The sequence below is a fragment of the Phoenix dactylifera genome, chromosome 2 (genome assembly GCF_051530095.1).
Source record: "Phoenix dactylifera cultivar Ajwa chromosome 2, Ajwa_hap1_PhDact_Kaust_v1.1, whole genome shotgun sequence".
In the NCBI taxonomy this organism is placed as follows: domain Eukaryota; kingdom Viridiplantae; phylum Streptophyta; class Magnoliopsida; order Arecales; family Arecaceae; genus Phoenix; species Phoenix dactylifera.
In genome coordinates, this window is record NC_143191.1 from 28,993,363 (window position 1) to 29,018,938 (window position 25,576).

At 41.1% G+C, this 25,576-nt stretch overlaps 2 protein-coding genes across 10 annotated transcripts; both read right to left on the reverse strand.

The window, feature by feature from the left end:
• Positions 1-482: 482 nt before the first annotated feature.
• On the reverse strand, positions 483-25,576 carry LOC113461419 (VQ motif-containing protein 9-like). Of its 9 annotated transcripts, XM_089928852.1 has the most exons (4): positions 24,300-25,576; positions 21,467-22,985; positions 2,820-2,884; positions 2,350-2,735 (listed from the first exon to the last, which is right to left on the reverse strand). In XM_089928852.1, the coding sequence occupies exon 1, from the start codon at positions 25,172-25,174 to the stop codon at positions 24,356-24,358; it is 819 nt and encodes a 272-aa protein (XP_089784978.1). In that variant the 5' UTR covers positions 25,175-25,576; the 3' UTR covers positions 2,350-2,735; positions 2,820-2,884; positions 21,467-22,985; positions 24,300-24,355. The 9 variants fall into 9 exon arrangements, with proteins under 9 accessions (XP_088571924.1, XP_089784978.1, XP_038972070.1 ...); XM_039116142.2 differs by lacking the exon at positions 21,467-22,985 and having other exon boundaries at positions 2,350-2,657; XM_039116137.2 differs by lacking the exon at positions 21,467-22,985.
• LOC148714657 (uncharacterized) lies at positions 5,949-6,404 on the reverse strand. The gene has a single exon (XM_088714421.1). It carries the CDS (start codon positions 6,402-6,404, stop codon positions 5,949-5,951), a length of 456 nt encoding a protein of 151 aa, XP_088570547.1.

Sequence of the window (25,576 nt, forward strand, 5' to 3'; positions counted from 1 at the left end):
ATAATGACCTAGGTCCAGATATTTGGGGAAGGGTCAGCATCTAGTATGTGGACTAATAGAATAAGCCCCAATTCACTCTTTGATGTTTGTGGATACCTTGTATCTTGGTCCAGAATAATCTTTTTATTTATTTTTTTTTCAAAGAGAAACGCAAGAAACCATCCTTGACAACCAATAACTCAACCAACGACACCATCGATTCTTGAACGCTGAAAGGGTTCACCATCATGATACCCATATCAGCAATGAACTTCCCTATCATGGATTGAAGCAACTATATAAATGCCAATCCAATCTAGTAGTGGTGGATATACTCAGCGTGAGGCAGCTACCGCAGGATCCGCTTCCTCACACCTTGAACGATCATCACACTTCGCATCAGATTTCACCCCTCTTGCAGGGCCCACTAAATTTGTACTTCATATGCACCACTAGTTCTCAATAACGTAGTGTGTGTATATATATATATATATATATATATTATTTTGAAAAAAAATTAGGTCCATCACCTCAAAAATTTTATTTAGAAGAACCACACTTTTGTTTCTTCTTTCTTGTACTCTGTACTTTTTGCTGATTTCATGTGCCACACTCACGTACGTAGTGTATGAGTCTTCGTTGTTTAAAATAAAATAAAAATTTAAAAAATTAAAAAATTAAAAAAAAGTATCCCACATTACAAATCGGCATGCTTATCGGGATTATCCATCACAGGAGATTTTGCAGTATAATATTTTTGTCTGGAAGGTGGCTTTTGCCACTTGATTTCAGGCCCACAGATTTCATTAGATCGTGTTTTATCCACTCAGGTTTAAATGATGACCGCACTGGAGGACCGCCTAAAGGTCACGGGCAATGGAATTATATATTTTAAGTAGCATGATTTATATATTTTAATAATTTATAATGTACCGGCAAATATCTCTTCTATTAAGAAGACCCTCTCATCATCATCATAAAGTTGTATAGAAAATACCTTTATCCGCAACCACATCTTCCGGATAGAGCCAGCCGCTAATGGCTGCTTTAACAATAGGTGAGACTCGATCTGCAGATGTTTCAGCTTATATTTCTGTTAATAATATAATTTCCTATGTCTAAAAGTTAGTAAATACCTGGATACAATTTTTTTTTTAATTTACTGTGGTGGTAATAAATAACTAAAGAAAAGAGAAATATTTTAGTATGATCATTAGATCCTTATTCTATAAATCTTTCAACATTCTAGAGCACTAAAATGGTAATAGGAATACATAACTCCCATTACAGCTATTTGGTTAGAAGAAACTCCATTCTCATTCCAATTCTAGAAGGAATAAGAATGCTCAATCCCTCCAAAACTCAATTTTGACTCTTTTCTGGTATTTAAATTCTATTACGATTCTGATTTCAATCATAAACCAAATGTGATAGAGAATATGACCATTCTGATTCTAAAACTCGCCTGATGAAATGGCTAAGTTTGCAAAATGTGAAAACTGAGTTGGATAACCGGCAACAAAAATCTCTACCTAAAATATCAATGAGATACAAATATGATTAAATCAAACTGAATTTTTACTGATGAAAAACCAAGATAAGCCATCATAGTACCAGACTCCGTACCGCTACCAATCTGTTACCATATCAATTTGTCCGGTACATATGCCGTACCAATTTGGTACCTATATGATATAGTATGATCGATATGGATTGGTATCAACCGATATAGCATTCTTTGATGAAACAATCGATATAGAATTGCATCTGCCAGCCCAATCCTAAGGCTTATCGGCCATAACAATTCCTTTCCCCCGAAGGAACGATTCCATCATTTGCAGGCTCCATGAAGATTGAATGGGGAACATCTAATTGAGTTCTAGCTTGGGCGAGATCACTTCAACTGCATAGCAGCTCAAAGTATTATAAGGCCAACTTTGTTTTAGCTGTGGACCGTCAACATTCCGGCATAAGGTACTCCAGCATATAGCCTAAGGTATTCCAGCATATACCTCAAATGCTATTGCAGCAACAAAACCATGGGCAAAGCTCCCTGAACCATCCATTAAAAGAACTTTCTTGGATAACCTCTTGCATTAAACAGAGCAGCAGATGTTTTTTGCCAGTAAAACAAATTAGGGACGGGTCCAACCTCAAAATTCAGATAAATACCTGTTTCTATGTACCTCGGAGAGATGGCTAAACAACCCTGTTTGCAGAATTAAGATGGAACTAACCTCAATAAGCAACTGAAGAGGCCAAAGGGCCGTCTAAGTCTGATATGGATAAATTTATGGAAACTAGATACAGTCAGATATGACACAGGTAGATTAGGATATCACAAAACAGTGTATGCATATGAACCACGTCTCCATTATAAAACAATTAGATAAAAACAAAAAATAATGCATACAAATTATAGTAGATTAAGAAAATGTCCATCCTCTATGTGGATTATACCTGGATCATAATCCATAACGTCTCCCGCCAGGTACACTAATCAACCTAATGTGAACGGTGGGTCCAACAATGGAACAGGGAGGACCTTAAGAGATTAATGTAACAAAAGAGGTTTGAGATAGGTCGGTCACCCAATGGTCAGCAAGTCAGTTGCAGAATATGACTGACATGATGCTTAAAGCAAAATGATGTTAGAGTGACAGGAAGCAACAAAGTGGCTCCGAAAAGAGAAACCATGAAGGTTATGATGTTGATGGCAAAACAAATCCAATAGCAAGCGTGCCAAGCCAGGTATCCTAAAAAGTTAAAGAAAGCATGAGGTTTATCCAAAGAAATAATGAGTAGAGATCAACGTTCGCAATCTCGGTAACAGAGCATACCACAGCAGGGATGAAGGCCACTTGATCAGGTTACTATGATTTTGATCCAACCTCTAAAGGAAACCCTGAGGCAGCAGTAAAACAGTCGAAGTAAACTGATAGTTTTATACAATATTTACAATGCAAAACTATATGTGGAAGAATTTGGTAAAAAAATACAAAGTGGATAGCAAGAAGCTAAACATGTGAAAAAAGTAAAAGAGCAGCAACACCGCCTGCAAGCAAAGGCTGTGAAAAGGAGGCTCAACTGCAAAACAGATGCAACTTGTAGATGCAAGCATTGTTTCAATTCAGCCAACATGTAGTTTCGTATCAGTATCTGGTACTCTTGATGCCATATATCATGCTTGATTGACCTACCTGAGCCTACTTGGCCCTTAAGTTGGAGAGCTGTGGGCTATCCTTCAGGGTGGGTTGAGTATAAGATGAAGCCGATGAAAGGAGAGCAGAGCAACTAGGCAATAACCCTCGCACTATTGTCGGTTGCCAAACACTTTAACCTAATTACAAATCATAAGTTTCACAAACTATTAGTTGGTGTTTTTCTTTTTATAACTAATTTGGTATCAAATTACCTGTAGTATGGCTTGTTTCATTATTTTAGATGAATTATTGCGCTTTAACTTTAGAAGATCAATGAATGATGTTGCGGAATTTGCAGGAAAATATTATCATGCTGCAATTAAATGGTTCTCCAAATAAATGCACAAGCATATCCATAGATTACCCTGTTCTTTTTTTCCCCCTCGAAAGTATTCAAGCCCTTACATATGTCTGCACGTATATATGTATGTCTAAGTATATATACGCATTTAGGCATACATATGCATGTATGGATATATGCACGTATATGTACTATAATTTAACATAATATACTTTAACCCAAGATTTACAAACTCGGCTTCGCTTGTGATTCTGGTGGGGCAAAATTAGTTTTGGCTTCAGCAATTTCTATTTGATGTTTGATTTCAGATTGCCAAAAATAATAGGGAAAATGAGACAATAAAAGTCACCAAAAAATCATCCCAAAAAAAGCAATTTGGTACCATTTTACGGTTGATTGTGTTGGTTGAAATCTTTGGCTGTGTTACATATCTTCAGTGATCTAACAGATTGTAAACATTGTTATGAAATACTAAAAATAAGAGAAACAATAAGATATAAAAATTGAAAGAAGAGGAGTAGAAAATCATAAATTTAGAGAAAATATATTACATCCCATTTGCCATTTGGGCAGATCACTATACATGATATGCATTCATGTTGAAATAAAAAGTTTTTTTCTGGTATATATTAAATTTTATACTGAATTTGGTCATTTTGATTGAAGGATGTAAGCTAATTGAAACTGAACCTATACCGACGAAACTACTGAAAAAACTCTGGCAGTTTCAGATCAATTTCTCTTGGAACTTTAAACACTTGCATGCTAGTTGCCTCCTAGAATGTTGCTGTAGTACATCATCACGTGTTTTGAAATGCAGGAACCAAATCCAACCGTAAATAGGGCTGGAAGTGGGCTTGGCTCGGCGAAGCAATGTCCCTACCCAAACCCGGCCTGAAACTTTTTTTTGGGTTTCGGGCCGAACTTAGAACCAAAATTTTTTCGATAATCCAAGCTCGAGCCTAACCCAAACCTAATTGGGCTGGCCCAAATTAGTTGTTTGGGACAATAATAAGTCTAGCACGAACTTGATTGAAGTTTAATATTTCGTAATATTGCTTCACAAGTAAATGAGCTAGCTAAAAATTGGGCTTTCTCTAAATGATATGTGATACATTATTTTCAGCTAAACCCATTTTACTTTGTCCTTTACTTTCTCGTTATTCTCTCCAAATAACAACATACAAAAAAAAATTCATTCAAGCTTGAATTCGGGCCTGAATTCAGACTCCGTTTCAAGCTTTATTCGCGCTCGGGCTTGGACGGGGCTAATGATATACTTGAGCTCGGCCCGACAAACAAATGGGCTCTACATGTAAGCCCAAACCAGGTCTAAACTTTTTTAGGTCTGGCCCAAAGCCCGGCCCAGCCCGATGGACCTCAAGTCGGCCTGAGCCCATTTCTAGCACTATCTGTAAAAGATTATAAATATTTTATTACTGTGTTATATAACATCTTTTTAAGTGCTCATGCTTTTTAATTTCTTAGGCATCATTTTTGCTCTTGCACTCATCAAGCTGCCAAGGATTGTTTCAGAGGCTGAAGTCAAAAAATAGATGAATTATAGGTAAATGAGATTGAACGATTAGTAGATTAAAGCAAAAGCAACCCAGTCCAATAGCAAAGAGAAACCAGGCTCATGTATTGCATCTTAGATGCAAAACGACAAGACTGACATTCGAGGTGTATGATAAATAGAATCTCAGTGGGTTAAATAGGCCTAAATTCAGCTTAAACCCAACTCAATAATACTATGGTCTAGATATCCGAATTTACGAGTTAGTTTTGGATCCCAAACCTAGACCTGATTTTCCAACCTAACTGGGAAGTCTCTTGCAAACTGAACCCAATAACCCCAAGAAGACCAACTTTGAAGTTGATGAAAAAACAATCATAACTTCGAGTTAATTCCATCAAGATTAGATCCAACTTCCAAGGTGACACAGCCACATCCAATAAATGGGTTGTGTTTAGGTTTAAATGGCATATCGAAACCAAAATAACCTAGATTTGGACCATGCTAGGTAGGTGCAAACCTAGCATAATTTCATACACATCATGTTAGGGGGTTCAGTCTCAAGGACTGATGCAGGACGGAGGTAGGGAAGGAGAGGCAGAGGGGAAGAGGAGAAGAGGAGGAGAGAGAAGAGGAAGAAGAAAGAAGATTAATGTTCATTCATCGTTCATTAATTCTAAACAAATGCATGCCCCATATATATATATAGGGCCACAAAATAACAAATAGGTCCCTACGAAGAAAACAATTCGAAAAAGATCCTCAAATGACAATATGCAAATTAATCCTACCCACATAAAATAAAAAATAACATAAATCAATCCAACTACAACGAAAGTGGCTGGACCGTCCTCCTGCGATGATCGTGATCCCGCAAAATAATCAGTCCAGTACTCGTGTCCGCACCAACTCCCCCCGGGTAAGAAGAAGTCGACCTCGACGAATGACTCTAATAGTACTCCAAGAGATCTGGATCAATGCGCTGGAACTCCTCACGTGTAATCCATGTAGCATCAGACTCCGGGCATCCTCGCCAGCGAACCAAGAAACGTTGAACACCCCCATCACTGGTAGAAACAGTCTGCTCATCTAAAATGGCATCAATATGTTCTTTTTGTGCTGGTGGTAAGAGTAGATGGGTCGGACATGGCATGGAATCAAGAATAGGAGTATCATCAAGCTCAAGGGATGGCTCAGTGAAAGGGTTAGTAGGAATGGAAGGGGGACCCTTGTAAGCAACCAAATCCTCAATATTAAAAGTGGAGCTAACACCAAAATCAGAGGGAAGATCAAGGACATAAGCATTAGTGCCCACTCGTTGCAATACCCGAAAGGGCCCAGCACTACGAGCCTGCAGTTTCCTAACGGTTCCAGATGGAAACCGCTCAGGCCGAATACGTATCATAACATAATTCCCAGTTTAAAATTGTTTATTTTGCTTATGAGAATCAGCCTGTAGCTTATATTGAGCATTACTCATATGAATGCGCTTGCTAATTTCCTGATGCAGAGTATGAATGTGTTGTGCAAATGCATGTGCAGACTCAGAAATGCAAATATGTGGGGACATAGGTAGGAGATCTACAGGTTTGCGAGCTTTATAACCATGAACTACCTCAAATGGACTCATCCCGATAGATATATTGATCGATGAATTATATGCAAATTGGGCAACAGGCAGAATAGAATCCCAGTTACGATTGTGTTCCCCTACTAGACTTCGCAAAAGGGTACCTAGACTTCGGTTGACGACTTCGGTTTGGCCATCGGTTTGAGGATGATAAGTAGTAGAAAATTTAAGTTTGGTGCCAACCATATGCCACAAGGTTTTCCAAAAATAGCTCATGAAGCGGACATCCCTATGGGAGACAATGGTTTTTGGTAAACCGTATAACTTAACAATCTCATCAAAGAAAATCTTGGCTACTCGAGAGGCATCAGAAGTTTTGGAACAAGGGAGGAAGTGGGCCATTTTAGAAAAACGATCCACAACCACAAAAATGGAATCATGTTTCCGAAAGGTACGAGGAAGGCCGAGCACGAAGTCGAGACTAAGGTCAAGCCAAAGACGATCTGGGACAGGTAAGAAAGTGTAGAGGCCTGTATTTTGTTTTTTGTGCTTATCTAGTTGACACGTGCGACACTGTCCCACAATTTTAGCAACGTCCCGTTTCAAACTTGGCCAAAAAAATTGACGTTTAACTTCTTCTATGGTCTTATCACGCCCAAAATGTCCAGCGAGACCACAGGCATGCACTTCCCATATCAAGAAATCGCGTACGGAAGTTCGCGGAATACAGAGCTTGGAAGCTTTGAACAAGTACCCATCTTGAAGATAAATACCATCAATCAAAGGTCCTTGTCCATCAGCAAGGGCATTATAGAGTTGACCAAAATCGGGGCAAGACAAGTAATCGTGCTTAAGTCTGTCAAAACCGGTGATGGAAACAGACATGGCGGACAACAGAGTTACTCGTTGACTTAGCGCATCAACAGCTTTGTTCGCTGCACCTGACATATGCTTGAGGATAAAAGTGTAATCCTGGAGGAATTGAACCCACCTAGCATGACGATGATTAAGTTTTTTCTAGGAATTAAGAAAACGAAGTGCTTCATGGTCAGAATAGAGAACAAATTCATTTGGAAGGAGATAATGTCACCAATACCGTAGGGCTAGATTATTGCATAAATTTTTTTTGTCATAGGTGGAATATCTCTGTCTAGCCTCATTCAGTTTTTCACTAAAATAGGCTATAGGATGACGTTCTTGGCTAAGCACACCACCCATACCTAAGCCAGATGCATCACATTCCACCTCAAAAACTTTGGTAAAATCAGAGAGTCGCATAACTGGCGCTTCCGTCATTCGTTTCTTAATGTCACTAAATGCTTTAGCAGCAGCGCGTGTCCACTGAAAGTCACCTCATTTAAGGCAATTTGTGATAAGTGACATAAGTGTACTGAACCCCTTTATGAAACGACGGTAAAATATGGCCAGGCCGTGAAAACTACGGATGTCAGTAATATTCTTAGGTTCAGGCCATTCAACAATTGCAGTGAATTTCGCAGGGTCAGCAGATAAGCTCTCAGATGAGACTATATACCCTAAGAAGTTTACGTGAGGAGAGAAAAATGAACACTTCTTAAGGTTAGCATAGAGGCTCTCGTTGCGTAAAGTCGTACAAACTTGCCTTAAATGGATTTAATGTTGCTCCTTAGATTGGTTATAAATAAGGATATCGTCAAAGTACACGACTAAAAATTTGCCCATGAAAGGTCGTAGTACTTGAGTCATCACTCGCATAAAGGTACTAGGAGCGTTTGAGAGGCCAAAATGCATTACCAGCCATTCATAGAGGCCATCTTTTGTCTTAAAGACTGTCTTCCATTCATCTCCTAGGCGAATCCGGATTTGATGGTAGCCACTTTTTAAGTCAATCTTGGAGAAAATCGTGGCACCTACCATCATATCTAACATGTCATCGAGCCGGAGAATAGGAAAATGGTACTTGACCGTGATTCTGTTAATGGCCCGACTGTCTACACACATTCTCCAAGTTCCATCTTTCTTTGGAGTAAGAAGGGCAGGTACGGCACAAGGACTTAGACTCTTCCGAATAAATCCATTTTGTAGGAGCTCTTTAATTTGCCTTAGGAGCTCTGCATGCTCAAAAGGGTTCATCCGATAATGGGGCAAGTTAGGAAGAGTTGCTCCCGGGACTAGATCAACGTGCTGAATATCACGCAAAGGGGGCAAATGATCCGAAAGATCCTCAGGAAAAACTTCTTTGAACTCCTCAAGGATAGCGAGGACTTCAGCCGGTAATGTGCTTTGAAGATGTGGGTGAAGTTCTCTAACTAGCAAGGCAAACAGGGGAGAGTCATTAAATACGTTCCTCTCAAATTCCGCGGGGCTAAGGATATGGAGTTCCTTTCCCTTTGATTTACTCTTGTTCGTACTCTTATCTAGTGTTTTGGGCCGTAAAGGATTAAGCTTAATCTTTTTGCCCTGGAATACAAAAGAGCAAGAGTTAGTTCGACCTTAAATGGTGACATCGAGGTCGAACAACCAAGGTCTTCCTAATATCAGATGACCTATGTCCATTGGAAGTACGTCACACCAGACAGTGTCTTTATAAGAAAGGATTTGAATGGGTACAAGACACCTTTCCTTAATGTGAATGGATGATGTGTCGATCTAGGAGACCTTATATGGTTGAGGTTGGGACATAGGAGTCAGACCCAAGCGGGAGACAATGCTGGAAGATATCGCATTAATGCAGCTCCCGCTATTAATGATAACTTTACAATCTTTTTCTCCGCACCTAATGTAAGTGTGAAAAATTAAGGTTCGTCTCCAGTCATCAGTCTCCTTAGGCTGGGTAATTGCACACCTTACTACATTCATAGTGGGTTGGTCAGATTCGTGGGCAATTATCTGGAGAGTAGTTCGGATACAACCTAAAGTGTGTGATTTTTCTTCAAGTTCGTCTTCGACATCTTAAATATCCTCTAAACTGGGCTCATAAATTTGTTCCTCCAAATTATCTATGTCATCCTCCTGTTCTTGTGTATCAATAACAAAGGTCTGATTTACACATTAGGAGGCAACATTACCAAACCTTTGGCATTTAAAACACTGAATTCTTGAGTTTGTCTTTGGAGGTTCACCTAAAACTCCTTTGCCTTTAATATCTTGGTTTTGGATAGTTGTAGAAGAAAAGGGTTTAGGTGGGACAGAACCGGTTGGGGGTCTGGGTCCAGATGGTTGGGCACTAGTGGGAACCCGCCTGGTGTCAGGGCGCCTAGCAAACATGGATTTGGAGAATTGCTCATGGTTTTGCACAAATGTATAGGCTTGGTCTAAAGTGGCCACTTCACGAAGGATAAATTCTTTCCTAAGCTCATCATTTAGGCCTCGTCGAAACCGGCTCAGGATCATACGTTCATCTTCAGCTACATTACTTCGCATCATAAATTCATCAAATTGAGCGATGTAATCAGTAGCTGTGCAGCTACCTTGTCTTAAATTGTTCCATCGATCTAGGAGGTCAGCTTGATAGCTTAATGGAAGGTATTTTTCTTTTAATTTTTCTTTCATTGCCACCCAATCTGTAATAGCAGGTTGATGTCTCCTAGCTAACAATTGTTCAGTGTTTTGCCAAAACAGCTTAGCTCGACCAAGGAGTTTCATTCTAGCGAATCGGATTTTTTTTTCTCAGACAGATTGTACCACTCAAAGAAGTGGTTCATTTCGCGTAACCAATTTGAGAAGACTTTCGGGTCAAGACGACCGTCAAAAGTGGGAGCTTCAACCCTAATGCCTCGCATTACATCTTCATCAAGGTCATGAAGTTCTCTGGGTTCTACGTTATGTCGATAACCTCTATCAACATTAGGAAAGGGACCAGGTCCTCTAGGGCGAGGGTAGGTGAGGATGATAGTGTTATTTTGATGATTAACAAGTAATTATCTAGAGTATGTTATAAGTTAAATCGATACTTCATTTATAAGTTTATTACTCTCAGTATATTTTGTATTAATTGATATAGATACATTTCATTGTTCATTTGAATGAATCTAACCTTGAGATGCAGCAAAGTGTGGATTGAGTCGACCCAAAGGATGATTGGGTCGACCCCGGCACATCAAAAAAACATTTGGCACACTTCTGCAAAAATGGCAAAGATGAACAGTGAGTTGGGTGGGTCGACCCAAGGATCAAGATCCTCAAAACAAGACAGAAAAATGGTTCTCTGGATTTACTGAGAGGGTCGACCCAAGAAGTAGTTGAGACGACCCAAGCTTGAGTCGACCCAAACCCTGAGAGGGTCGACCCAAAGGCAAGACAGAAAAGAAGACAGAAAAGGTTCTCTGGAAACCCTGTTAGGGTCGACCCAAGAAGAAGTTGAGTCGACCCAAGTGAACTTTGAGTCGACCCAAAGAAAGGTTGGGTCGACCCAAGTGAAGGAAGGCTGAATTATAAAGTTTCTGTGTTTCTGGAAGGGTCGACCCAAGGAATGTTTGAGTCGACCCAAGTGAAAGTTGGGTCGACCCAAGGACAGGTTGAGCCGACCCAAACACGGGCTAAAGCATAACGGCTAGTTCTGCAGATGTACTTTTTGTCCTTCCAAAAGGGAGTAACGGCTAGTTTTTGAATTCTAACCATTGGGGCTTGTCCAATGGATGTAGGAAGCTATTTAAAGTGGCACTATTCATCAGATAGAACAACCTTTCCAAAGAATATCAAAGAGTACACAAGAAAGAGAAAGTGCCCTAATCTTCTTCATCCAAGTGCTTCATTCAAGAATCAAAAGAAAGTGGTTGAGCAGATTCAAAGAGTCATCTAGAGCTCCATCCTCCCTTGAAGAGTGAAGCATTCTTGACAAAGAAGAGAGAAGTCACTACAAGCGATAAATACTTTCTAAACTCTTCTTTGTAGTTTATATTATTTCATTTGCTCATTTAGGAGTTTAAATCTTCTTTCTTTGTTTATTAAACTACTTGTAAAGGTTGGTTGGTTAGCCCGCAAAACCAACGGAATAGGTTGATTGGTGAACCCGGAAAACCAATTGTAAAGGTTCGTTGGTGAGCCCGTAAAACCAACAAAGTTTCGTTGGTGAGCCCGTAAAACCAACATAGGTTTTTGGTGAATCCGAAAAACCAAAGTGTAAAGGTTTTTGGATTGTGAGCCCGGAAAACAATCCAACTGTAATCCGCGGAATTATAGTGAATTCCCAAGGGGTCGCTTGGGGAGTGGACGTAGGTGCTAAGGAGAGCACCGAACCACTATACTTTGTGTTGTTTGTATTGTGATTTGTTTTAGCTTACTAATCATTCATTTAACTTAAGTTAGTTAAAATTAAAAGAAACCAATTCACCCCCCCTCTTGGCTTGTCACCTTGGGCAACAAGTGGTATCAGAGCAAGGTGCTCTAATAGTACTCATTGATCTCACAATCAAGAGTTAAAGATCATGACAACCCAAGTGGGATGTTCTATGAGTGAGGGGCAATCCATAAATAGACCACCTCTATTTAATGGCACAAACTACACATATTGGAAAGCTAGGATGAGGATATTCATTCAAGCTTCCAACTATGAACTATGGTACATCATCATTAGAGGACCTCACACACCCACACTTAATATAGAGGGCACTATCATACCCAAACCAGAAATGGATTGGAATGAAAGTGATAGAAGATTAGCACAGTTAAATGCAAAAGCTATAAATGTACTTTACTGCTCATTAGATGTAAGTGAATTTAATAGAATATCTACTTGCACTACTGCCAAAGAAATTTGGGACAAACTTGAGGTCATCCATGAAGGGACCAATCAAGTTAAAGAGTCAAAGATAAACATATTAGTACACAAGTATGAATTGTTTAAAATGGAATCTACTGAGTCCATAACTGATATGTTTACTCGTTTTACTGACATTATAAATGGGCTTAAGAGTTTAGGAAAGTCTTACTCTAACTCTGATTTGGTGCGAAAAATTCTCAGGTCTCTACCAAGAATTTGGGAGGCCAAGGTAACCGCAATTCAAGAAGCTAAGGACCTCAACACACTGCAATTAGAGGAGCTTCTAGGATCACTCATGACCCATGAGTTGACAATGAGGCAAAATTCAGAAGATGAGGTCAAGAGAAGAAAGCCCATTGCCCTAAAGACTACCACCCCTAAACAACAAACTGAATCGGAAGATTCAGATGATGATGAAGAAATTGATGAAGAAGGGATGGCTATGCTTGGAAGAAAATTCAGAAAATTTATGAGAGGTAAGAATAGATTCCATAGAAAGAAACCCTTCATCAAAGGTAACTCAAGCAAAGAAAAGGGTAAGGACAAAGAAAAGGAAAAAGAAACTCCCATTTGCTATAAGTGTAACAAACCCGGGCATTATAAGATAGATTGCCCAGATTTGAAATGGATGGCAAGAAAACTGAAAAAGAAGAACTTCATGGCTGAATGGAGTGAAAGTGAGGAATCAAGTTCGGAAAAGGAAGATCATCAAGAGACGGCCCAAATGTGTCATATGGCCAATGACGATGAGGTAGATTCTGAACTTGACTGTGATTTTACTGTTGATAAATTACATGATGCATTCTTAGAACTCATGGAAGAACATAAGAAACTAATTAATAAAAATAAAGTTCTAAAAGAAGAAAATCAATCTCTTGTCAAAGATAAGTTAAAACTGTCTCATAACTGTGAAACATTAAGTAGGAAACTTGCAAATGAAACCAAGAATCTAATTACTGAAAATATCAAGCTAAAAGAAGATGCTGAAAAATATAAATCCTTGGTAGATAAATTTACACTTAGTTCTACCAAATTAAATATGATTCTTGATAGTCAAAAAGCTGTATATGATAAGGCTGGTTTAGGTTATAAAACAAATAAGAAACAAAAATTCTTAAAGAACATTTTTGTAAAAGCTAAAAGTAAAAATATTACTTGTTATTGCTGCAATAAGTTAGGACATAGAGCATATGAATGTAACTATAGAAAGTCCAGTCAAAACAAAGTAAGTAATAATCAAAAGATTAAATTCAAGAAAGTTTGGGTTCCAAAAGGAACATAGAGTACTAACCCTAAAGGGCCCAACTTAGTTTGGGTACCTAAAGCTCTTTCTTGATCTTGATTGCAGGGGTGTCTTGCAGCTGATAAAGTGGAAAAACGATGGTATCTAGATAGCGGCTGTTCAAGACACATGACCGGTGACGTAAATCAATTTGTCACCTTGGAATCAAAGAAGGGTGGAGTAGTAACCTATGGAGACAATGGTAAAGGGCATATCATTGGAAAGGGTAAAATTTTTATTACTCCATCTATTTTTATAGAAAATGTCTTATTAGTTAAGGGTTTAAAACATAATTTGCTTAGCATAAGTCAATTTTGTGATAAAGGGTTTAAAGTCACATTTGAAGCATCTGTATGCATAATCACAAATCCTAAAGATAATAGCATTGTACTTGTAGGACAAAGGCAAAGAAATATTTACTTAGTAGATCTTCATGAGTTAGGCAAGAAAAATGGATTATGCTTAATTACTAATGAAGAAAAGAAAAATGAAACTAGTTGGCTTTGGCATCGAAGACTAGGACATGCTAGTATGGAATTAATATCAAAACTAGTCAAGAAGGAATTAATAAAAGATGTGCCAAAATTGATCTTTGAAAATGACAAAATATGTGGACCATGTTCATTGGGAAAACAAACTAAATCATCTTTCAAATCGAAGAATATAGTATCAACAACTAGACCATTTGAACTCATACACATGGATTTATTTGGACCTACTAGAACTACAAGTCTAGGAGGGAAGAAGTATGGACTAGTTATTGTTGATGATTTTTCAAGATATACATGGGTTTCATTTTTGGCACATAAGAATGAAGCATTTTCAGAATTCTTGAAACTATATAATAATATCATAAATGAAAAGAAACTCACCTTAGTAGCAATTCGAAATGATCATGGTACCGAATTTGAAAATCAACACTTTGAAGAATTTTGTACTAAAAATGGTATATCACATCAATTTTCAGCACCTAGAACGCCTCAACAAAATGGGGTTGTTGAAAGGAAAAATAGGACATTGGCAGAAATGGCACGCACAATGTTGTGTGAGTCAAATCTTCCAAAGTACTTTTGGGCTGAAGCTATAAGCACTGCTTGCCATATTCTAAATCGAGTTTTAATACGACCAATAACCAAGAAAACTCCTTATGAACTTTGGAAGAATAAGAAACCAACTGCTAAATATCTTAAAGTTTTTGGATGTAGATGTTTCATCTTAAACAATGGCAAGGAGGATCTAAGTAAATTTGATGCCAAGTCAGATGAAGATATCTTCTTAGGATACTCCACATCTAGCAGGGCATACAGAGTATTCAATAAAAGAACTTTAGTAGTGGAAGAGTCAGTCAATATTATATTTGATGAGTCTGATAGTGAGTCTGCTAGGAAAGAAAATATTGTTGATGATGATACAGAAATTATCGACTTTGAAAAGTTGAATATTGATGACGTGCCAAATCAAGATAAGGGAGATGATTGCGTGCCACCTCAATCCCAAAACTTGCCAAAGGAATGGAGGTATGCATATGGACACCCTAAAGACTTAATCATTGGTGATCCATCTCAAGGGGTAAGAACTCGATCATCTCTTAGAAATTTAAATGATTATCTTGCTTTTGTTTCACAATTAGAACCTAAGACTTATGAAGAAGCTGAAAAAGATACTAATTGGATAAATGCCATGCAAGAAGAATTGAATCAATTTAAAAGAAGTAATGTATGGACATTAATTGAAAGACCAAAGCATAACTCAGTAATTGGAACAAAATGGATATTTAGAAATAAATTAGATGAAAATGGATTAGTCATAAGAAATAAGGCTAGACTTGTAGCTAAGGAATACAATCAAGAAGAAGGAATAGATTTTGATGAAACATTTGCTCCTTTAGCTAGATTAGAGGCTATTAGATTACTTCTAGCATTTGCATGTTTCATGGATTTCAAATTATATCAAATGGATGTGAAGAGTGCTTTCTTAAATGGTTTTATTGAGGAGGAAGTATATGTAGAACAACCTCCTGGTTTTGAGAATCATGAATTGCCAAATCATGTGTTTAAACTACATAAGGCTTTATATGGATTAAAGTAAGCACCTAGGGCTTGGTATGATCGATTGAGCAAATTTCTGCTTAATAATGACTTTAGTAGAGAAAATGTAGATAAAACTCTATTTCTCAAAAGAAAGGACAAAAATCTATTAATGGTACAAATATATGTAGATGACATAATCTTTGGTGCCACAAATGATACTCTTTGCAAAGAATTTGCTGATTTAATGCATGGAGAATTTGAAATGAGTTTGATGGGAGAACTAAGCTTCTTTCTAGGATTACAAATCAAACAAACTAAAGAAGGCATTTTCATTCATCAAACTAAGTATACAAAGGAAATACTAAAGAAGTTTGGGAAGGAAAATCATAAAGGAGTAGGCACTCCAATGAATCCTACTAGTAAGCTAGACAAAGATGAAAAAGGAAAGAGTATTGATATTAAGCTCTATAGAGGACTAATTGGATCCTTGCTCTACCTTACTGCTAGTAGACCCGACATCGTATTTAGTGTAGGAATATGTGCTAGATACCAATCGGATCCTAAGGAGTCACATTTAAGTGCTGTTAAAAGAATCCTTAGATATTTAAGAGGAACTACCAATATAGGATTATGGTACTCAAGAGACTCCTATCTAGATTTGCTTGCATATTCAGATGCGGATTTTGCCGGATGCAAATTAGATAGGAAGAGCACAAGTGGCACATGTCAATTCTTAGGAAATAACTTAGTATCATGGTTTAGCAAAAAGCAGAATTCAGTGGCACTGTCTACAGCTGAAGCTGAATATATAGCTGCTGGTAGTTGTTGTGCTCAAGTATTATGGCTTAAGCAACAACTAGAGGACTATGGAGTTAAGCTAGATAATATTCCTATTAAATGTGATAATACTAGTGCCATCAATCTTACTAAAAATCCAGTTCAGCATTCTAAAGCCAAACACATAGAGATAAGGTATCATTTTATTAGGGATCATGTGCAAAATGGAAACATATATATTGAGCATATATGCACTGAAAAACAATTAGCCGACATATTTACAAAACCATTGAGTGAAGATAGATTCTGCATGCTAAGGAGGGAATTAGGCATATATGATCTTTTTTATTGAAGAAATATAAAAGGAAGCTAGTAGTTTCATGATACATTCCTCCAATTTCTAAAAACCCATGAAATATGAGTCAAACTTGTTATCTATAGATTCCTTACTCATGTATCATTGTCCCAGAAAGAATTTATAAGGATTGGAAGCAAGGAAATTTTTTTTTTAGACGCAAAAAGGAAGAGAAAAGAAAAATTCTGCACTTGGGTCGACCCAACCCAGAATAAGGTCGACCCAACGTTGAGTCGACCCAAGAAAATTCTTGAGTCGACCCAACGTCGGGACCCCACTGTTAAAAGGGGGACCTGAGAGCAATGTTAGGGCACTGTTTGCCCTTGTCCTCTTCTGAATACTCTAATCTCCACTCTCCAAACTCCTCCAAACTCCTCCAAACAGTAGATTACCTTAAGATCTTGAGAAATGGGACCCAAAAGAGCCGTAGCCAAGAGATCCGGAAGAGTCACACGGATCCAACATGAGGAAAGGCAACCTACGGAGCCATCTACCGTGTCTCCACGACATGAGGCACGTGCGGAGCCACCTCCTCCTCCTTCCCCCTCTGCTATACTTGCAAGATTTGCGGGGAGACCGGTTACAACGGGGAGAAGGATCCATTCCGAGTTCTTTGATCAAGAAGGGTTTCGGTTGAGGGAATGGATCCAAAGGCAAGGTTGGGAGTATCTTTGCTCCCTAGATGTGTTGATCTACCCCGAATTGGTTCAAGAGTTCTATGCCTTCTTTAAAACTGGTATGGGAGGGCTTGTTTCGGAAGTTCGAGGGGTTCGAGTTCGAGTTTCCGAGGAGAGCTTGAGTGAGCTACTTCATCTACCCTGCGTAGGAGCCACTCCGGAAAGGACAGAAGATAAACTGAGAGCCCTACAGTTGATCATGGAAAATGAGAACTTCAACTTTTCCGAGAAGGTAATAGCTAGTTCTCTTTCTGCTGAAATGAGATTACTGCTCAGTATAATAAACAGAATTTTATTTCCAAAGACCGGGAGATTCGATCTCATCACAGAGCGAGATCTAGCAGTGATGGAGTGTATGATTCAGGGGATTCCCCTAAATCTTCCGGCCATGATACTGAGACAGATGAGGAAAGTGATCTGCAACTCTAGGGTATCACTACCTTATGGTATGATACTCACTTTGATTTTTCGGCAGCATGGTATATCTGTTGAGGGGGAGGCATCCAAGAGTCTGCTTCATACTGACACATACACTGCACGGACACTTATACGCATGGGATATGAGAAAGTGAACGGGCAGTGGATTAACACTGGAGCAGGCATTCAGGGTGAGGCACCAGAGGGAGATGCACCAGAGGCTGAGGATGAGGAGCATATGGATCATCCTACTGCACCTTCAGAGGCTGGACCATCGTCATCCGTTCCTCCGAGAGATACGGATGAGTTCTGGAGCAGGATGACTGAGCTTATGTCAGCTCAGGCGAGGACTATCACTGACGGGCTGATGAGCCGATTGGACGTCCGATTGGACGTCATGTCTGCTGAGATCAGTGATCTGAGGCAGCAGATAGGAGCACTCCGGAGAGAGAGAGACCCATGGACCATCTGTGCCACAGGCTGCTGAGTCAGAGATTTCGGCACAGAGTCATCCAGCTCGTCGTGCTCCACGCCAGACACAGTCTCACCAGGCTCGACCTCCCCTCGCCACGTACACTAGGAGGATGAGGACTAGATCCCAGCCATTAGATTCTCCCTAGGCTGATATTAGCATTTCTGTTTAGAGCCTAGGCTAGATATCTAGTTCTCATATGTATCTTGTTTTTATCATGTATCTTTAAATCTTGATTAAGGAACATTGTATCTGTTTTTGTTTTTGGACATGAATGTACTCAAATGTTCCTATTTTGATCAATGAAGTTTGAATGGTTGTTATTTATTGCATCTTTTCCCATGTACCTCCTTGATGATAACAAAAAGGGGGAGAAGTAAAGAAAGAGTAAATAGGGGAGAAGTAAAGATAAAAGTAAATAGAGTAACAAAAAGGGGGAGAAGTAAAGAAAGAAAGTAAAATAATTTGTAAAACAAATTGAAAATCATATAGGAAAGCATATACATCCAAGGGGGAGCAATTTGCAACAATGAAAATGTTCAACTCAACAATTTATATCAAATTTCAGAATTTGGCACACATAAATTCAGAATTTGGCACGCACCTTTCACACCTCGATACATAACCTGAAACTCATGTTTTATCTCAAATTTTTGGAGTTTCATCTTTAATGAATTATAAATGAAAGGGGGAGTAACACAAAAAGTCAAATTGGCAACATTTAAATGATATAGGGGGAGACTTCACTCTTATATATGAAAAGCTGAAATTCTGCAAGTTAAACCCTTTCAAAAACTGAATTTAAGATAAGTATCAATAGGCTCATACTCTTTATTTTGTAATCATCAAAAAGGGGGAGATTGAGGATGATAGTGTTATTTTGATGATTAACAAGTAATTATCTAGAGTATGTTATAAGTTAAATCGATACTTCATTTATAAGTTTATTACTCTCAGTATATTTTGTATTAATTGATATAGATACATTTCATTGTTCATTTGAATGAATCTAACCTTGAGATGCAGCAAAGTGTGGATTGAGTCGACCCAAAGGATGATTGGGTCGACCCCGGCACATCAAGAAAACATTTGGCACACTTCTGCAAAAATGGCAAAGATGAACAGTGAGTTGGGTCGACCCAAGGAAAGCATGAGTCGACCCAAGGATCAAGATCCTCAAAACAAGACAGAAAAATGGTTCTCTGGATTTACTGAGAGGGTCAACCCAAGAAGTAGTTGAGTCGACCCAAGCTTGAGTCGACCCAAACCCTGAGAGGGTCGACCCAAAGGCAAGACAGAAAAGAAGACAGAAAAGGTTCTCTGGAAACCCTGTTAGGGTCGACCCAAGAAGAAGTTGAGTCGACCCAAGTGAACTTTGAGTCGACCCAAAGAAAGGTTGGGTCGACCCAAGTGAAGGAAGGCTGAATTATAAAGTTTCTGTGTTTCTGGAAGGGTCGACCCAAGGAATGTTTGAGTCGACCCAAGTGAAAGTTGGGTCGACCCAAGGACAGGTTGAGCCGACCCAAACACGGGCTAAAGCATAACGGCTAGTTCTGCAGATGTACTTTTTGTCCTTCCAAAAGGGAGTAACGGCTAGTTTTTGAATTCTAACCATTGGGGCTTGTCCAATGGATGTAGGAAGCTATTTAAAGTGGCACTATTCATCAGATAGAACAACCTTTCCAAAGAATATCAAAGAGTACACAAGAAAGAGAAAGTGCCCTAATCTTCTTCATCCAAGTGCTTCATTCAAGAATCAAAAGAAAGTGGTTGAGCAGATTCAAAGAGTCATCTAGAGCTCCATCCTCCCTTGAAGAGTGAAGCATCCTTGACAAAGAAGAGAGAAGTCACTACAAGCGATAAATACTTTCTAAACTCTTCTTTGTAGTTTATATTGTTTCATTTGCTCATTTAGGAGTTTAAATCTTCTTTCTTTGTTTATTAAACTACTTGTAAAGGTTGGTTGGTTAGCCCGCAAAACCAACGGAATAGGTTGATTGGTGAACCCGGAAAACCAATTGTAAAGGTTCGTTGGTGAGCCCGTAAAACCAACAAAGGTTCGTTGGTGAGCCCGTAAAACCAACATAGGTTTTTGGTGAACCCGAAAAACCAAAGTGTAGAGGTTTTTGGATTGTGAGCCCGGAAAACAATCCAACTGTAATCCGCGGAATTATAGTGAATTCCCAAGGGGTCGCTTGGGGAGTGGACGTAGGTGCTAAGGAGAGCACCGAACCACTATACTTTGTGTTGTTTGTATTGTGATTTGTTTTAGCTTACTAATCATTCATTTAACTTAAGTAAGTTAGTTAAAATTAAAAGAAACCAATTCACCCCCCCTCTTGGCTTGTCGCCTTGGGCAACAGTAGGCATGATGGTGACCTGGAACAGACCTATTATCAAAGTTGTTCTGCCGAACCGAGCCTTGTTGTTCTAGGATTTGTTCTAGGGTGTCGTCCCCTTCAAGACTCGGTAAATGGGGGGTACTAGCTTTCTGGAATTCAATAACCCTCTGAAGTGAATCCTCAATTGAATCGAGTCGGGCAGTAACCTGGGTGGACATTGTGGTTAGGTCATGAATTTGGGCATTGTTTGCTTGGACTTGGGCATTAGTGTTTTGGACTTGAGCATTAGTGTTTTGGATAGCTTTTAATAGAGCTTCGATTTTGGAATCCATGTCTAGGTGGGACTCAGATGAGATACGACACGACCACTACATAGATGCATAAAATGAATGACGATATGTATGTTCTTACCAATTATAAAGGTTCCTAAGTAGACCTAATGCATGAAAGTAATTCGAAATTGCAAAGTATATGCCCAATATAAGCTAAAACTACTCCCTTGCAAATAAATATTGCAAACTGAAAATTAATATGAAGCGCAGGCCAACAAGTAGTGCAGTCAAGTAGTACTAAGTTCTCGGACTATGCAAGGTGTCACGGAGCCACATAGGTCTCCCAAATATGATCTAGCTCTACAGTTAATATTAAAGAAGTGCGATTACTAGGGTTTCTGTTTGTCTTGTGAATGTGTGTGGTCGCGTGTATTTTGAATTTGTGGAACGTATTACCACGCACAAAATATGAAAATTAATGCCAAATTAAATGAACAAATTGAATCTGCAGGGAAGGGGAAAATAGAGCTGACCTGGTCTAGAGAGAGACTTCTGCACGCGAAAGATGATCAAGCTGAAACAGGACCGGGAGGGTGGTCAACGACGTCGTAGGGTCGTCACTATGATAGCTTCTGTGGAGGCGGTCGGAGCAGCTGATGGCGGCTGCGGTTGGAGCGGTCTGTGGTGGGGGTTGTCAGAGATGACAGTGGTGGCGTGGCAGCCGACGGCGGCAATTACAAGCGGCGGCGCGGCGGCGACTAGCAGCGGCGAGCGGCGGCAAGGAAGAGCGGGGGCGGCGCGCGGCGCAGTGGTGCAGCAGCAGACGTGGCAGCAGCGGTGGGGAAAGAGCGGGGGCGCTGATAGCAGTGGAAGACAAAGGGTATGGCGGTGGTGGGAGGGGCGTGGGAAGTGGTGGTGGGCACGGAAGGGCCGGCGAGCGTCCAGCGGAGTAGCAGCAACTGCGGCAGAGGGGAGAGGCGGGCGGCGCGGTGGTGCGAAGAAAAAAGAAAAATTTGGTGGTAGTGGGCGGAAGTGGTAACAGCCGAGCGGGGACGGCGTGGGGTGGCGGAAGCGGTGATTGGAGATACCGAGGAAGAGACAGTCGGGAAAATAAGGGAAAGAAGAAAACTCCCGCACGTGCGTGACTTATGCGTCATATGCAGCAATTCAATTTTTTGTTTTTTTTTAAATAACTCAAATGGACTCGGGTTGTCGGGTTAACAGACCCAACCCATGAAGACAGTCCGATCCGCAATATTCTTTTTTTTTTTTTGAATTGGTTCGGGCTAATGGATGATGGGCTAACGGGTTTAGGCCTTACCCGCACTGTAGACCATCTTCCACCTTCGACGATTCCAATGGATCACGCCTGATTTCGCGGCGGTGGTTGTGGGGAGGCGTTGCGCCGGTGGAGTAGAGCGGCGTCGAGTGGGGCGGCGGCGTCCTTCTCCTGGATCCGGCCACAGATGGTGGCAGCAAGATGCGGCCGAAGTTTTCGGGGAGACACGATGGTGTCTGATGGCGAATCGGCGGCGCGGCGAAGCGGTGACGGTAGTTGGTGCATGCACAACGACGACTGGAGGAGAAAACGACGAGCAGGCGGGCTTACTTGCCTCCCGGGCCGCTGTGGGGGTACCCGGCGACGAGGTTTTCCCTCTCTGTGTGAGACCCGAGAGAGAAGGAAGGAAAGGGAAGGGAGACAGCGGTGGAGGCAGCGACGGTGGGGGACGAAGGCGGCTTCAGCGTCTTGCGAAGGAGATCGGTGGAATGGCGCTGGGTGGGAAGCGACCGACGGGAGGGCTTTGCCCCTTTTCTCTTCACAGGGGGTGAGATGATGGAGAGGGAAGAGAACAAAGAAGAAAGGGAACGACCCTTTTTTTCGGAATGTGTGCCGTGTAGCGATCCTCCGTGCGTTCCGGCGTTTGCGGTGCAAATACTCCAGCAAAATGCAGATGAGAGAAAGGCCGAAAAAGAATCGCGGGTGTCCATCCATAAACTGGATCCCTTGACTTCAGCAACAGATGCAAAGTCGGGCCTGCTCTGATACCAAAGCTGATGCAGCACGGAGGTAGGGAAGGAGAGGCAGAGGGGAAGAGGAGAAGAGGAGAAGAGAGAAGAGGAAGAAGAAAGAAGATTAATGTTCATTCATCGTTCATTAATTCTAAACAAATGCATGCCCCATATATATATAGGACCACAAAATAACAAATAGGTTCCTACGAAGAAAACAATTCGAAAAAGGTCCTCAAATGACAATATGCAAATTAATCCTACCCACATAAAATAAAAAATAACATAAATCAATCTAACCACAACGAAAGTGGCTGGACCGTCCTCCTACGACGACCGTGATCCCGCAAAATAATCAATCCAGTACTCGTGTCCACACCAAGGACAAATCGGCGTTGGCATTGTACGGACCAAAAACAAAAAAATCATCAAGGCTCAGTCTCATTATTCTCCATTCATCCGCTCCAAAATTTAAATTTTATTTTGGGGAATTACATAAAAGGGCAATACAATAATCTTACCCCTATGTGGTTAGATACCATAAACAATGCCCAATCTCATCCCAAAAGCAAAGTATGCATGCATGCTTTTACGCTCAAGTGATGTTTCAGAATTGTCATTACGATCATCAAAATTAACAATCCATTTGGTTCATACTAAGGAAGAACTAATCGATCGAGCAGCCAATTCAAGATAACTCCATTGCCAGATTGTAACCCTTAGGTGGCTGTCCCGTGCTAGTTTCCCAGGCAGCTCAAAAATAGTGATTTTAACTCCAAAGGTCACTCTCTAGTGGACAGGCAGCAGATCAAGGCAGGCTTATTCAAAATTACACAAACAAAGAACGGAACTATGAGAAAGCACAAGACAAGGCCAGCTTATTATACGTAGCTATTTGATTTCACGGATGACAGAAACGAGAAACAGTTTGACCTTTTCTTTATCCAATCTCTTATTTCACCTCAAAAGAGGGCTAAATAGGAGCATCAAAACCATTTCACCATAAGAAAACTTGTTGCACACTAACTTCTTCATAAACAGACCAAAATACAATACAATTCAACACCATACCACCATCATTTTACAAAAAATATGTATATGGATGTCTAACCAAAGGTGTCATTCTTTTCAAGCACCAAACAACAACATTTTTGAAAGGGTTCTACGTCCACATCATCCATTTACAAAGATGAACATATTTTTTTCCACTTTCGCCAGCATCAGATCTCTCCTGATGACTTCAAAAATGCTGATTAAACTTTAAGAGTACATATTTACAGGAATAGTAAAATAACGAACGCATGGAAGGATATCAAAGATAAACCCTAGCAGATCTGCGGCAGAGAAAGGGCTTACCTTCTGAGCTGGAGAGTAGGCTGATCCAGAGAAAGGAAGCATCGGAGCCCTCCCCTTCACGGATCCCCCAACCTCGGGCTCGGCAAGGGCACTCCTGGCGAGGTCGGGAACACCATGCCCGGCGAGAGCATCATCTGGTACGCTGACCGGGGAGACGGCAGGCACCCGAACCCCAGCGGCGAAGTCGGCGGGGGGAGCAGCATCGCCGCCGCCGCCGTCGGCGAGGGAACCAGCGGAGGCTGCCCGCCCCCGCCGCTGTGGAGGCGGCGCATGTAGGCGGAGATGGGCGACTCCGCGGCGGCGCTGACGGTGGGGAAGGGGGGGAGCGGGGAGAGGGGGGGCCTCGTCCAGACGTCGGCGGCGGAGGCGGCCAGCGGCGGGGGAGCGGGGGTAAGTGGAGAGTGCTGGGGTGCCAGATGGGCGAGGGGCGGCGGGCGGATGCGATGGAGGCGGGAGGTGGCGGCGGGAGCGGCGGCGGGAGGGGGAGGAGGAGGAGGAGGCGCCGCCGGGCGGGGGTGGTGGTGGGTGGGGGATCCGGTGAGCTTCTGGACGACGTCGCGGAAGTCGTTCTTGTCGATGTTGTAGACGGGGGGCTGCGACTGCTGGGGCGGAGCGCCGCCGCTATTTATCGCGGCGGGCGGCAGGGAGGGGCGGGCGGAGTTAGGGTTTGGATTTTTGGGGAGTGGCTTAGAGATCTTATAAGAGGCCTTGTTGAGGGACTTGAGGGAGGTTTGGATGTGAGAGCTAGTGGTGGTGGTGGAGGAGGAGGAGGAGGAGGTGGTGGTGGTGCTAAGAGAGCTGCTGGTATTGGTGGTGGTGGTGGTGGCGGCGGCGGGATTGGGGATGGTGGTGGAGGAATGACAGCTTTTTTCCATGATACCTGGGGACCTCTGAATCCTGCCTATAAAGAGAGGAAATCTATGTTACGGAGATCAGAGTGATAGATAGGGTAGGATTATAATCCAACAACAAACTCTCCTCTCTTTCTTTCTTGGGGGATCCTAGCAAAAATATACATATATGACAGCTGTCTGCGGGGGGTTGGCCGTGAGTTTTACAGAGCTCAGCCCGGCTGGTTGTGATGAGACGGGAGAGGAAGAGTAGAAGGTTTTGAGAGTGCTGATGGGTTGGTGAATGGTGTGAGAGGACCGAGCTTGGGGGGTTGTTGGCGTCACTTGTGAGAGTAAATTACATGGGATTGTTGTGTAGTGAGTGACTATTAACGTAACAGAGAATATATGCTCGGTATTTGCATTTTTATCTGGGAGGAGGCGTTA